The following is a 15,924-nucleotide window of genomic DNA, read 5'->3' as shown; positions in this document are numbered from 1 at the left end:
CTTGTCTCAACTCCAGCCGAAAGACTTTGCACGCCGTTGCTCTAATACAGTGGTTGGTATACACTTGTCACAAATCTGTAGCTTTCGAAATTACCTTCATCATCTCCTGTATTTATTTATCCATAGTGGAGAATTACAATACCATATATCGTCGTCGAATCCTGCGTTGTCCTGTGTTTTTTTGAAACAGATGGCAATTACCCGGGTGCACTGCAATTTTGTCAGCTGCCGCTACCGGACACTGGTTGTTATTGGTGGCATACGTTTTTGCCTGTGACTCATAGTTTTTTGCATTTTTATGTCATTAAATCCCTCAATTATATCTTGTATTTAAAGATCATGTTTTCTTTGTTGGAAGTTCGCAATCCATCTCAAAGTAACAACACTGAGAACACAGCGTTCTGGCGTTCGTGTAGGCACCTCACGGTGTTGAGGGACGGTGGTTTAGGTTTGTGTGGCGAACGACAATCACCCAACAATCGACGCTCACAACTTGGATCCCACCATTAACAAAAAGCAATATTATATTTATATAACTTTTCAGATTTTTTAATTCAGTATTTTTAGCTCCGCTGTCGACTTTGTCGAGCGGAGCTTATCATATGAGTGATTGTCCGTCCGTCGTCGTCCGTGTCAATGTTTTACTTTTTCGACTTCTTCTTGAAAACTACAAGCCTAAATGCTTTGATACTTGGTGTATATGTACCTTGGGTAGACCTCTCTTAGGTTTGTTCATTTCATGTTGATATCTTTAATTCTCTAATTTTGGTGAATATTTTTGTCATTTTTGGTAAAAACTGATATTTTCGACTTCTTGTTAAAAACCGCAAGTGCAATTGCTTTGATATTACATCTATAGGTACTACATGTGGACCTCTCTCAGATTTGTTAATTTTGTAATGATATCTTTAATTCTTTAATTTTGGTGATTATTTTTGTCATTTTTGGTAAAAACTGATATTTTCGACTTCTTGTTAAAAACCGCAAGTCCAATTGCTTTGATACTACATATATAGGTACTACATGTGGACCTCTCTCAGATTTGTTCATTTCGTGATGATATCTTCAATTCTCTAATTTTGGTGAATATTTTTGTCATTTTTGGTAAAAACTGATATTTTCGACTTCTTGTTAAAAACCGCAAGTGCAATTGCTTTGATATTACATATATAGGTACTACATGTGGACCTCTCTCAGATTTGTTCATTTTGTAATGATATCTTTAATTCTCTAATTTTGGTGAATATTTTTGTAATTTTTGGTAAAAAGTGATATTTTCGACTTCTTGTTAAAAACCAATAGTTCAATTGCTTTGATATTACATATATAGATACTACATGTAGACCTTTCTCAGATTTGTTCATTTTGTGATGATATCTTCAGTTCTCTAATTTTGGTGAATATTTTTGTCATTTTTGGTAAAAAGTGATATTTTCGACTTCTTGTTGAAAACTGTAAGTCTGATTGCTTTGATATTACATATATAGGTACTACATGTGGACCTCTCTCAGATTTGTTCGTTTTGTGATGATATCTTCAATTCTCTAATTAATTTATTTTGGTGAATATTTTTGTAATTTTTTGGTAAAAAGTGATATTTTCGACTTCTTGTTAAAAACTGTAAGTCTGATTGCTTTGATACTATTCATATTGTTCATTTTCTAATCATGTCTTCAGTTCTTTAATTGAAATGTGCATTGCTAACAGCGGAGCTATCTCAGCCGATAGGCTGCTTGTTTTCAATATTCTTCCAAAATTCAACCACTATATTTCCCTAAAAATCAAATAATACCGGTTTTATGTATTTCCGTATTAAACCTGTAGTCAATTCATGTTCCAGGGCCACTTGGTTTAGCCGTGCATTATCAGCCAATATACCATGGATTGCATATGCAAATTTTGTGTTTGGACCAATCAAATCAATGGATTAACACCATCAATATACTGGTATAATATAATATTGAATATGCCTCTTGAATTTCTTATGTGCTATTTGCATGTACTAGTGCTGGCATTTAGTGCATTTTGCCCCAGAGACCATATTCCAGTTCTGGACTACTGTACAATCTGTATTAGAAGTCGCATTCCTGATATAAGTCGCACCCATCTTTTTGAACAATTGAGAACGAAAAATTCATTTCTCATATGTGTAAATGCTCTAATAGAGCTACATCCCCTCTGTTGCATTGTACCATTTTAATAGAAGCTGCAGTTTCTAATACAGATTTTACAGGACTGTGTGACCATCTTCCTATCATTATGGCATTATGGCTCATTGTGTGCTCTTCTGGTGTCAAACATTAATCACCTGCGGAACTTACTAGTAACCATGGTTCCCCCAAAGTTGCATTTGTTAGTGAATGAATCTTGGCCAGTGGATTTGGCCTTCCCATTGTGTAGATCTGCTGGCACACTCGCTCAGGGTAGGGAGTCAATCCTTCTTTTAGCTCCACTGTCGACTTAGTCAAGCCAAATGCTTTGATACTTTGTGTGTATGATGTACCTTGGGTAGACCTCTCTTAGATTTGTTCATTTCATGATGATATCTTCAATTCTCTAATTTTGGTGAATGTTTTTGTGATTTTTGGTAAAAAGTGATATTTTTCGACTTCTTTTAGAAAACCTGATTACTTTGATATTAGATATATAGGTAGGTACTACAGGTTGACCTCTCGCAAATTTGTTCATTTCGTGATGATATCTTCAGTTGTCTAATTTAAAGAATATTTTTGTTAACAGCCGAGAGGCTGCTTGTTTAACGTTCTACCTAAGCTTAACTGTTCATGTATCCAATGCAACAACCACTACATGTACCGTGACAAGTCAAGCTCCATTTGTGCTTTATGCACATGTTAGAATGGCTAATACCTTACACATACATTATACATGTATACTAGTATGTTGCACAAAGTGTGCTTTTATTCATTATGGGTTGGCAGATCGTCTGTTATGGTTCAAATAATAAATCACAATCGTATATCAACACAAGCTCTTTTAGGTACATAACAAAGTAGAAATCACCATGGTTTTTTTTTGCTGCATATTTGCAACTCGATATTGCACTACAAGAAATTTTGTACGCACATGTTGCTCAAACATTTAAATTGCATGTAATGTTCTTCAACTTAAGTATATTTGAGACATTTGTTTTTTTGAGAAAAATCTTATGTATTTTCAGTGGTTACCATCATTTGCATCTCATTAATCGTCCAAGACTATGAAATTACTAGACATTCTATGTAGTTCATTATATTTGCATGTTAAAATTTTTGGAAAATCTGTCAAACTTTGTTGCGAATGCTCAGGCTAAAGATGTAATAACATATAGTATTATACATCTGTCACTGTAACGCCATAAGTTACAGCATGCTGTAATTTTGCTGTATTTTCATCCTACCATATAAGAAAATGTGAATTCCAAATGTGGAATGATTATGCGCGTAAGCGTCCTCTAATAGTAAAAACAAACATGGCTGCCACCAGGGTTTGACCGGACTCCTGCAAAGAAGTTCGCTGATTCTGTTCTAAACTTTTTGAATTTCGGCATTCCTATGATGTATCTTTGGAAGGAAAAGATGTATAATAATAAGGTTTTTACGAGGATACCTCAAAGTATGCACTCAGACAGTATGCACTCAGATACTCAGGAAGTATTGACCTCCGCTACGCGTCTGTGGATACCTGCTGTACTGTCTTCATGCATATAAGATATATTGAGGTATTTTCGTAATAACATCATGATGTTATACATCTGTCACTCTGATGCCATAAATTACATTCCACCATATTAGGAAATGTAAGCGCCAAATATGGAATGATTACACATGGCAGCCTCTAGGGTTTGATCGGACTCCAAACAAAGAAGTACACTCAATCTGTTCTAAACTTTTCGAATCTCGGCATTCCCATGATGCATTCTTGGGAGACAAAGCATTATAATACATGTAATAATGTTATTACGAGAAAACCGCAAAGTGTTTACTCAGACAGTATGTGGTTGCATTGACCTCTTCTGCACATTGGTCTATACTCTCCCTGTACTGTCTTCGTGCATACTTTGAGTATCCACGTAATAATCTCATATTGTTTAATATTCTAGTTTACAAGTTGAACAATTTAAGTAGTAGACTTATTGTATATATGGTAAGGGCCACCTTAGTTGTTTGATACATCATACTGTATGTGATTTCTCATAAACTAATAATGTTGTGTTTGGACAACACATAACGGTATCCGTTGAATAAAAAAAAAAACCAAACCACCAATACCGTTATTGTAATCTCTGATAGAAAAAAATATATCACTGAAAAAAATACTACTGTTAAATTAAAATTTTGTGATACAAAATTTGTTTCATCCAATGTATCCTCTCATGTGTGCTCTAAAAACATTGTTTTCTGTTCATAATAAACCTTACTCCAATGTATTCATCAACATACAGTATGTACCTGGTAACTACAATATGAAAATGTGCATGTTCTCATCTAGATTGCACCTTCAAGGTTTCTGAGGTCAAAGGTTAATCATTTTTGTTTCATACAAATACCGGTAATCGCATTAAATGGATATTATGTACAATGTACCATCACATTTAAGTTTTTAAATCACCAGTCACCAGTCATCGGACTCATGATCGGTAAACCAAGTTCAAATCCTACCCAGGGCGAGTATGTGTGCCAACACAGACTCAATAGGGAAGACTAACTCATTCACTAATGAATGTGATTTTGGGAGAACCCTGGTTAAGGTTCATAGGTTAACACCAGGATAGTGCATTAAATTGCCATCATGTCATATAAGATATGAAGATGGTCACACTGCCCTGTCAAGAAGTCCCATACTGGAATATGTGGCAAAATGTACCGGTACTACTGTAAAATACTTTATTTTTGCTTGGAATTAATTTACGCTATTTGCGCTGAAGGAGTGATTCAGTGAAAATAAAATCCAGCGAATATACCTTTTTTTCCTATATTTTACATTCAACTCACCAAAAATCGGTGAAAATAAATTCTACACAAAATACCCGAAAAGTCTTTTCAGCTAAAATTAATTCCAGTGAAAAAAATTATTTCACAGTATATGTCAGCACTCACAAATTACACATGAAAACAAATTCAGAGGAGACAACAGTAACATTTGTCTGGCACTGTCACCTGATACAAAAAAAAATTAAAATTGCCGTAACTTTGTCTCACAAATTTCTATTCCAATAGTAGCATTTTTTTTTTCAGTGACATTATTTATAAATCCTTGATTTTTACAGTTTCTGCGGTACTTTGACTAAAAATTGGTAATGTTAAAATTTGGTGAAAACCACTTTGATGAACAAGAATTATTTTAAGAGATTCAATACTTGGATTGCTCTAGGACTAGTATAAATTATTTATTATATTACCATTTCAAGATTGTTTCAGACGTGCTTTTCCCTCATTGCTTCAATCTTCTCTGATTAAATTTTGCTTCTGTACATGTAACTCCTAATCATCATTGACTAGAGCTAACTTCAGTCTCATGTACAAATCATTGGTGGAAATAATTTTGTTTGTTCCCCTGGTTACCATTGACTGCCTCACTGACGACTGGCTGACATGATATTACAGGCACTTGTCTGTCACTGATGCGTGGGTTAAAGCACTTGGTGTAATCAGTAGTCGTATTTCACTGATTCTATTGCACCACAAAAATAATTTTTTTTATTGCTGTGCAGATTAATATATTTGATTTTACTGATTGCAAAGTATTTATGCCTGTGCCATACATATACACGACGTAATGCATTAAAAATACACCTGTATGTATTTCATGGGAAAAAAAGTAAGCGATTTGTAGGTATATAAAATGCTGCTCTTCATCAAGCACCCTCGGGCCCGGATAAATTTATTGCATGGTACAGTAAAACCGTGCACAGGGTCAAGATTCGTTAATTCCATTGCCAGCAGGTATGATAAACGACCATCAGAATCACTGCGGATAATTCGATGCAACTAGAATATTCCCACAATAAGATGTTTTATGACTGTCTGATCTTCTAAAATTTCTAGCTCATCGAAAAACATGGATTATTCGGTGACCGGGTACATGAGATTACCAACCATTAGGTAATTGGTCATTATCTTGAAATAAAAAAAAAACATCTTGGGGTAATAAAAGATTCATATACAATGTGTACATTGGACATTATATACAGATTGAATTAATTAACGAAACATGCAAATTTGAAATAAAATGTATGAATTAACTGTAGTAGGTTTTTTAGGTAATCGTCTTAATTGCAATAACATGTGCATACAGTACATTAAATTATTTCAGAGGATTATTTAGATTTATTGTGGCTTATTGCATGGACTTCTCATTCAGGTCTATGTTTTATTGTTCAATGAATGATTACTAAATACATATATATGTATCACTTAATGTAATTATTCATGATGTTATTCAGACTAACTGAATTACATATTTACTGCAGACTGGCTGCATCACCCATACATTGCAGACAGACTTGCATCACCTGTGGACTGCAGACTGACTGCATCACCCATGCACTGCCACTGACTGCATCAGCTGTGCACTGCCACTGACTGCATCACCAATGCACTGCAGACTGACTGCATCACCACACATTGCAAACTGACTGCTTGCTTCACCACACACTGCATACTGACTGCTTCACCACACACTGCAGACTGACTGCATCACCAACACACTGCAGACAGACTGCATCACCACACACTGCAGACTGACTGCATCACCACACATTGCAGACTGACTGCTTCACCACACACTGCAGACTGACTGCATCCCCACACACTGCAGACTGACTGCATCACCACACACTGCAGACTGACTGCATCACCACACACTGTAGACTGACTGCTTCACCACACACTGCAGACTGACTGCATCACCACACACTGCAGACTGACTGCATCACCCACACACACTGAAAACTGACTGCATCACCTGTGCACTACAGACTGACTGCATCACTCGCACTGTAGACTGATTGCATCACCCATGCACTGCAGACTGACTGCATCATCCACACACACTGCAGACTGATGGCATCACCCACACACACTGCAGACTGACTGCATCACCTGTGGACTGCAGGCTGACAGCATCACCCATGCGCGGCATACTGACTGCATCACCCGTACACTGCAGACTGACCGCATCACCCGTGCACTGCAGACTGACAGCATCACCCGTGCACTACAGACTGACAGCATCACCCGTGCACTACAGACTTACAGCATCACCTGTGGAGTGCAGGCTGACTGCATCACCCGTACACTGCACACTGGCTGCAGACTGACTGCATCCCCATACATACACTGCGGTCTGAGTGCATCATGGGTTGTGTACTCACTGTGCCATCCTGCATACTGTAACCTACATGAACTGCATACTCTGGAGTACACTGTACACATACACTGAGTGCAACACATTCACATACATCGACTGTACTGACTGTATTTCATTTTAAAGCCAGACTGTCTGGACACTGAGCAAGCACATTAATTCACAGGAATTCTTAAGCTTTCCTGCAAGGCTGTTACATGTACATCTACATGTAGATATGCTATCTCAGCAGAGGAACCACCCAGATTGACAGATCTGTATCAGCTGCTTCTACCTGACACATGTCTCCTTCAGATTGAGAAAAATAAAACACTTCACCACGCATGTATTTATTCAGTCAAATGTTTAATTTCAAAACCATCAATCACCTTGGTGAATAATTTGATGTGACAGCGATGTACACACTTCACAAGTATACATGTACATGTTTTCAACAATTGTTGACAGATAGAAAGTGATCTATTTCGACCTTAAATTCACTTTCCCATCCTAGCTGTATTGTTCAAAACTGCTTATATTATTTACCAAATTACCGAACTCATACAGCGGAATTTACAGAGAGGCTAGCATTACACTATTGCCCATTTGGTTTCTCAGGCATTATTTGCTAAAATATTACCCAGGAAGTGACCATATTGGAGGCTTGCTGGTGCGTATGTAAAGGGTCTATGATCTATAGCTCCAAAATATATGTATTATAATATTTATTTTGTATTTAAAGCTTATGAAAATACAGCAACTTTCTCTATGAATTATTCTGCATATTTGCCCAAGGCTCACCAACGATATTCTCAGTGGGTTCAGATTTTAAGGTCAACATTGTGCAGTACATCACACTGCTTATCAGGAATAATAATTCAGAAACATTGCAATTAGTTTGAGTGTTTTTTCCCAGAAGCTAAAAAAATATATACTTTTTAATTAACATTTATTAATTTGCTTGATAATATATGTCATAATGTGCATTATGAATATTTACAACCAGTTATTAATAATATGCTAATATGCATACATGTATTGAAAATAGATTTTACTGTGGAATATTTATATATTAAAAGCTCCAGCTTCAAATTAATATTGTTATAAGTGTATTATGTTCAATAACTAATATTTGTCAGTTTTCATTTACAAATTACTATTTTTATATATAATCCCAAGTTATTTTCTCTTACATGTAGGTTAAATATTATGTCGTCAGTGTTTTGTATTCAAGAATGTCCACAGGGACAGGCTTTCCTGAGAACCGCTGTGACTTCATTTCTTACTGACCCCAACGAAATGTTTCACTACCACAAAATGTTGCGTTTTTCCACTACCATGTACTCGCAAAATGTTGGCAAATTTGATCTCGCAAATTTGTTATCACAATTATTAGCATTTCATAGAAAAAATGTTGTGTTTTTCAATTCTGCAAAACTCAAAATGGAATTTGGATACATCTCTTTTCTCTGCAGCTCTTTTCTCAAACAAATCAAGTTATTTGAAATTAAATGAAAGCAGTGTAAAACAAAGAGTGGAATTAGTCACTGATGTTTTGCTCCATAGATACCAATTGATCATTTCTAAATGCCCTATGTAGTTACAACAATTAATATTTATGCCTATAGGGAATGATTTCCCATCAATCTTTAAAAATTGACAGTTCTAATCTAGTGAGTTTTGAAAATCTATATTTTGTATAATACCTTGTTAATTACTCATTACATTCTGCAGAAGACAATGTCATTAATGTGATCACAATTCCCAAATTTAATTTTTTACGATGATGATTTACGATTCTATGCCTTTGACCTTTTGCTGCCAAAGTCAAGTACATGTAAATGTACACCTTTTACATAATAATCCTGCTAAACTTGTTTGTATATATTTTTTTCCAAAATGGGAAATTACGTTTATTTAATGCCTAAATTAACAATAAAATTACATCTGGAATTTTTTAGTTTTTTGCTTTGTTCTATTTTTCTCATTTATAATCATTTTTATTCCTCTCGGAGGTTGTTATGCGATATTAGTTAAAGACAAAGTCATGTGCCTTAATGTTCCACCAAAATTTTGTTGGGAAAAATGATGGTGTTCAATTAGCAGTTTATAACACTGCTTTCCAACAACCTTACATGTACAAATGTACCTTCCTTGGATTATAATGTTACTTAGACTGCTCCTGAAAAAACTCGTAAAAAACTGTAATTTGGGATAGTTGTTGCAACTCCCCTGCACAGTGTAACTTGATTCACCATACATGTGCAACATATGTAAATTTGGTTGCTCAGGTTTCCTTCAAAGTTGAGTTTGTGCTGTGTCACCAGCGTTGAACATCAGCTCGCTCAGAGCCCATAAAAAAACATGGTATAGTGATGCACTTCTTGTACGTTCAGTGATATAGCTCCACCCCAAGAGTGTCTTATCGAGAGTACTCGATATATTAGATGATTATTCTTCATTGTAGCTTAAATTTACTATAATAAGTACATTTGTTTTGTTTCAGGATACTACTCCTATACTGAGCTTCCACTACGTTGTACCAACGACATGGGCATGGAATATAACCTCGCGCAAGACGCATACGTCAGCAAAGTTGGCGAAGACTTGTCTGAGACAATGGGCATTGGTTCCAAGGATGATGTTTTATTTGTAGTTTTTGCTAAAAGTAATAGAGACAGTACTGTACCGACCAATGAGTCTGCTTTGTGTTTCTATACTCTCAAGAAGATCATTAGGAAATTCACCAGCGGTATACAGCAGTGTTTCAATGGTGTTGGCACCCAGGGTCTCAGATTCATGTCCGACGATTTACCATGTTCCTACATAAATGTAAGTATTAAATGTTAAGCATTTCCTCACTATTAACATATTCAAAGGTTGATAAAAAGATAAGGGTTGGCACGCAACTGTTATAACCATGTATTGTAGTATGCAAAGAAGCTCAAACGATGCAAAATAATTCGTATACCTAATACACTATGTAATTTACATTTACGCACAATTCCCATGCAAGCGTTAATTGTTGTAACTTGCTCTGCCCAAAAGCATCTCAAGATACCATGGAAACTGTTGGTAACCATGAAAACCTTGATCGTGAAAACAAAAATTTATAAGTTTTCTGAATTGAAATGTGATTGTATTCTAGCCAGGCAAAAACATGTACTACATTGTCTGCGATTAGACAATGGCACATTCTTAGACTAAACTTATAAACATTTGTGCACAGACTGCCCACTTTAAATGCATTTACATGTATAAGTGGAAGGCACTCTTAGACAACCTCGGCCACAGCAGCAATATACTTATCTTTACTACCGGTAATACCTTTATTCTATTCTCTATTCTATATATATAAACACTTTTATCATATCGACATAAGCTTCCAATTCCTTTTTCAAAAGAAAAACCAAATTGAGTAAATGAATTAGATATGTACCCTACATTTGACAATGGTGAAGAATCCTTCGAAAATTGTCATCTCCATGGCATCCATCGCTTGGTTTATGTTAGCAGAAAAAGCTCTCAAAAATAAATTCACCATTAACTGTCCGGCAATGCATAATCATTGTAAACTGTCTTGTTTCCATGACAACACAATCCATCACCTGATTCGTCTTTGTTTCAACCCCTTCAAAGAATTTCATGAAAATTCATTCTCATTCATTCAAAAAATAATTAAAATGCTGCACCAATATTTTGGTGAAAAAAAAGTTTAAAAATTTGAAGGAATATTTGTTGAGTACCGATATTTTTCGTCTGAAATAGTGTAATGCACATTATATATGTTAATTGTTGATTAATTATGGAAATTTCGGTTTTGTGAATGAAATTTTCTCTATAAAATTATATCCTTGTCCTAGTTTAATCATTTGATAGTGGAACAAATAAAAAAAAAAGACAGATTAATTTCTTGCCAATTTGTTAATAGGTTTTAGATTTAATTCTGTGTGGTTGTTAATGGTTTTTTCTTCAAACCTGTCATGACATGTGTTACGGTTTAAGGTTTCTCAACTCTTTTGTCTCCCATGCATGCTTGTCGTTTCCCACGAGTGCACAGCGTTTCCCACGAGCGTACACATTGAGTGTCGCGTCAGCAGGTGTGAATTACTGATTGGGGATCATTAAAAAAAAATTCAATTCTTGAGAGAGTTATATCGTCAGTCCTGCACCACGTCAAATTGTTTGATTGCGCTGATAAAATATCAAATAATCATGACAGGTATTCCCGCTGTGATCAGCTAACTTACTCGATCACTTCCTGTATCCGTAATTATTGTCTTTCCTTTAACTGTCTAAGAAATATTCAGGGTGATTTTGAGGGATTTATAAAATGTCATATATACCTGTTTATCTTTTTTTATTACAGCAATTGTTTGTTTTTTTAATTTCTATTTAGAAATTTGTGTCTTTGTTTTGTGTGTTGTATTAATGGCTAGTCGTTATTGGTACATGTGAACGTAGTAAAAATGTACTTATAGTATTAAACTCTGTTTTTTCATGCTGAATTATTAATGCCTTGATTTTCACGCATGTACAATTTGTTTAAATTTATTGTCGCTGCCATTATTAGGAACAAGCGCTGAAAAAGGTAAGTATGATTGGCCGCGTAATGAGATTGCGTTGAATTATTTCAGTTCATTTCATGTCATTTCCCGTACTCCAGAAAATAAAAGTACTACTACCTGAGATTTATTTTTGCTTCAAGTAATAAACCACTGATACATGTATCGTTTGAAATTAGATCCCAGTTACTGTAAACACATTAATTATTCACTGGGTTTTAATTTGACTATATTTCCCGATAAATGAAATTCGCTAAATTAAATCTATGAAAACATGAAAAAAAAACAGTAGAACTCATTGTTTCCTAGCAAAGTTTGTGAAATTGCTGAAAACACCAAAATAGTGTAATGCGAGTGAAAATAAATGATTTTACAGTAATAATATGTTAACCATAGATTATACCGTACTGTTCCCTTCACAACACTGAATTGAAAAACCTATATTGAATTATTCCTGCAACATCAAATCTACTAAAAATTACACATACATACTTTTTGATGCAAACCCGCAACTGCATTTGGCCTGGCCAAATTAAAAAAATTGGCGGGTGAAATTTTTCACACACAGTAGAAAAGTCTGCGGTCAATAATTCATTATGGCTAACTGGCCTACAGATGTCTTCTAAGAAAACCCTTAAACAAACGGGTACTTACAAACATTAACAACAAATATAGTGGTATTACCGGATTAACCTCTTGAAATTCCAAAGTTAACTATTGGCATACAATGAAATTGCATCCATTTATCGCATTTCGTACTGTAGTCAATTGGGAATGTATCTTCATTTGATCCAAAAAATAAGGAATAAATTTATATACAGAGAAAAGTACACAAACACACAAAAATTGTGTATAACATAACCCACATTTTGGTTGGGACAAATAGTGATAAGTGATTATAAATTTTATATAAAAACATATACACTAGGGAAGTGCACGTTTGCTTACAATGATGAAGCACTTTGATGTGATCATCAGTTCAAATCTTGTGTACATGTATATACGATTGTTCATTATATTATGTCTGTACTGGTAATTTAATTATACTTAATGTCATTTCTTAAAAGAAAGATGCACATATATAAAGTGCATGTCTGCGTATATAATTCATGAGTTTAAATATAAAAATCGGTGGAAATAGAATACAGGGAAAAAAATGTTTTCTTAATAGACCATTTTCCGTTCACTGCGAGAATCACGCGTTATGCGTGAAATCGAACATAAAAACAGAACAAACAAAGGTCATAGCGTCGTAGTGACGTCAAACATTGCGTGGGATTCGACAAACGCAAAGTATTTTGGGGAACATTTCCATGCTTAATAATGTGCTGTCCACATTTGATGATAGGCAATTTTGATTAAGTAAGGGTATTCGGAAGCAATATTCCTCTGTCGAAGATCGGCCGGTCGATGTGAGTTACGAAATAAAGAAATTCTCGTTCAAAATCAAATCGTTCGATTTTTGTGGCAGACGTTCGACGTGCGTTTTTCATACATCTCGCGAGATCTCGCAATTGTACGGAAAATCCCCTATTAATATTCACCTTGACTTTATGACAATTTATATGTGTCAACCCAATTTATGGTTTTCAGAAAAAAATAAATTCTGGCTAAATTAAACCACCAGCAAACTACATTATTATACATCTGTCACCGTAACGTCATAGGTTACAGCGTGCCGTAATTTTGTGGTATTTTATGGGGGTGAATTCCAAATATGGAATGATTATGCGCGTAAGTGTCCTCTAATAATACAAACAAACATGGTTGCCACCAAAGTTTGACCGGGCTACACAGTCGGTCGATACTCCATCTGTACTGTCTTCGTGCATACTTTGAGGTATTCTCGTAATAACCTCATATTATTGGTGGGTTTAAAACATCTCTCTTGTCTGTTACATTTGAAAATATGTCAACACTAACCCTTTATGTGTTATAATTATTTCCTTCAAGATTTTAACGTAATATTTTCGGAAATTTTTCTATAGTTCCTTTGTTAAGTTAACAAACCTTTACTTTCCTATTCTAAGGTTTTGATATTCAAAGCGATGGACTTTTATCTTGTCAATTACAATGTATATTAATTATATATTAATTTACTTGTATGTTCATGCACTTGATGGGAAAACGTGTACTGTTTTATATAGGGCTTATTCAGACAAATTCGGGCTTCTTACTTAGAAACCATTGCTTGGGTGTATAAAATATATTTTAGATCAGAGGAGTACAGGCTAAGTTATACTGATTCTCTAAAATATGTTTTTGCTACCTCTGAAAATTAAGATGTTTTATTGTTTAAATCCTAGAAGATTTCCCAGAATCATCTCTACTGATTGCATTCACATCTTGTCTATATGTGTGTCACGGGTCACATGTGCCCTTTCACTCCTGTATGTCACGATAAAAACATGTAGGAACCAAGTCATTCTATGACTTGTCTTATTTGATTTCAGTTACACAGTGCTGTCATTTTGCAAGAAAAATACAAAACTTTCAAATATGCTTAATCTGAATAATTTCTTCGCTTGTTGTCTCTGCGCTTCAAAGAATAGATAAACTTGCTTTCGTGTCACTTGTTATACATACAGAACTCATTCATTTAATGTGTAAATATCGTCTGTGTAGTTTCATGGAGCCGAAAATGCATTAAATGCACAGTTTGGTTGACTGCATGGGAATTGACTCACAAGATTGGAATTCTCAATGATAGATAGCTTTCATCTACATCCTCATAAGTAGAAGTCCGGGAAGCCGAATTTTATGATGTAAATGTAATCATAGATGAGTTAATGAACTGGGAGTGCGATATATATCTGACTGGAGAAATACACATTCCTTGAAATGAGAAAATAGGCAAAAATATCGGGAGATTATAAGAATGTTGTGTGCAGCTTCATTAATAACCTACTAGTTACACACATATCAATCTTTTTTCAACTTTCTGCTTATCGCAGCATCCATCAAAGACTATAATGAGTTTTAAAACTACCATTTGAGTTTGCTATCATTGAATAAGGTCTTAATACCATGCTAGGTAATCATAATTTCCCGTTGCTGATATTCTAATCCCTATTGTCTCTTATAACCGCCGCCGTATTTATCACCGATAATATTCCATAAAGACTGATTGGCTCCTTCACTAATGATTCGTGGTACGGAGGTGGGGGGGGGGGTCATATATAAATAAATAAATAAGCTGGTTTTACAGAAATGCATTTATTTTTGTTATCTGTAGAGGCTTTTTTTGGATTACATCAAAGGTATAAAGTGGGCAACAATGTTCAATATTTGAGTGTCATTTGTTGTCATTTATAAACTTATTATCAGTACCGCAGGGTATCATATTCACTATAGTTGGTGGTAATGTGTTTCTCTGTAAAATGTTTTGCCAAAAATTGTGTTATTATGAGCATATCATGTGAAAACGTATATAATATCTTCAGTTGAAATATTATTGCAATGTACATATATGTAATGAATACACTAGGTGGGTGTAACTTTCTAAAATGCAATCAGGAATGTAATCCCATCGCTGTCAGCATTGTGAACTGCATTAAATGATGCAGATTCACAACTTTCACAATAATACAAAGCGTTTCCACTGCCACACAGTTACCATGTATACTACATACGTGTAACACTATTCAGTACAACAATGTATGGCCTATGATTGTCCTTAGGTTTCAATCTATTTCTCATGATTCTAAATTACATGTACAGTATTAGAGAGAATATTGATTTCGCCCTAGGCAATGTAGATAATTCTCTAATTACTCCAATCCCTTCCCCCTCTAGTGAATTGAAATGTAACGAGTATAAAGTGATGTCCATGCACCAATAGTGAAATGTGACATACGTCTTTACTCTAGATGGATATGCAAGCACTTGCACTGCTGTTGGTAATCAAGTAAAATTAGAGACGCACAGTGCTCGAAATGATTTCAAACTGGGATGGTGATTGACCCAATCAGGACATTGATGAGAGCATCTCATCAGTGTTCTGCCAGCGCACTCA

At 35.0% G+C, this 15,924-nt stretch overlaps 1 protein-coding gene across 1 annotated transcript in view; it reads left to right on the top strand.

The window, feature by feature from the left end:
- LOC100375385 (hepatocyte growth factor receptor-like) overlaps positions 1 to 15,924 on the top strand; it is a 61,644-nt gene that overhangs the window by 15,134 nt on the left and 30,586 nt on the right. The window contains exon 3 of the mRNA XM_006820892.3: positions 9,851 to 10,176. Coding sequence (XP_006820955.3) covers positions 9,851 to 10,176 — 326 coding nt within the window. The remainder of the gene's footprint in view (positions 1 to 9,850; positions 10,177 to 15,924) is intronic.

Source organism: Saccoglossus kowalevskii, chromosome 3 (assembly GCF_978046115.1).
Source record: "Saccoglossus kowalevskii chromosome 3, keSacKowa6.1, whole genome shotgun sequence".
In the NCBI taxonomy this organism is placed as follows: domain Eukaryota; kingdom Metazoa; phylum Hemichordata; class Enteropneusta; family Harrimaniidae; genus Saccoglossus; species Saccoglossus kowalevskii.
Note: the sequence above shows the minus strand (reverse complement) of the source record. Positions and strands in the feature narration are given on the sequence as shown.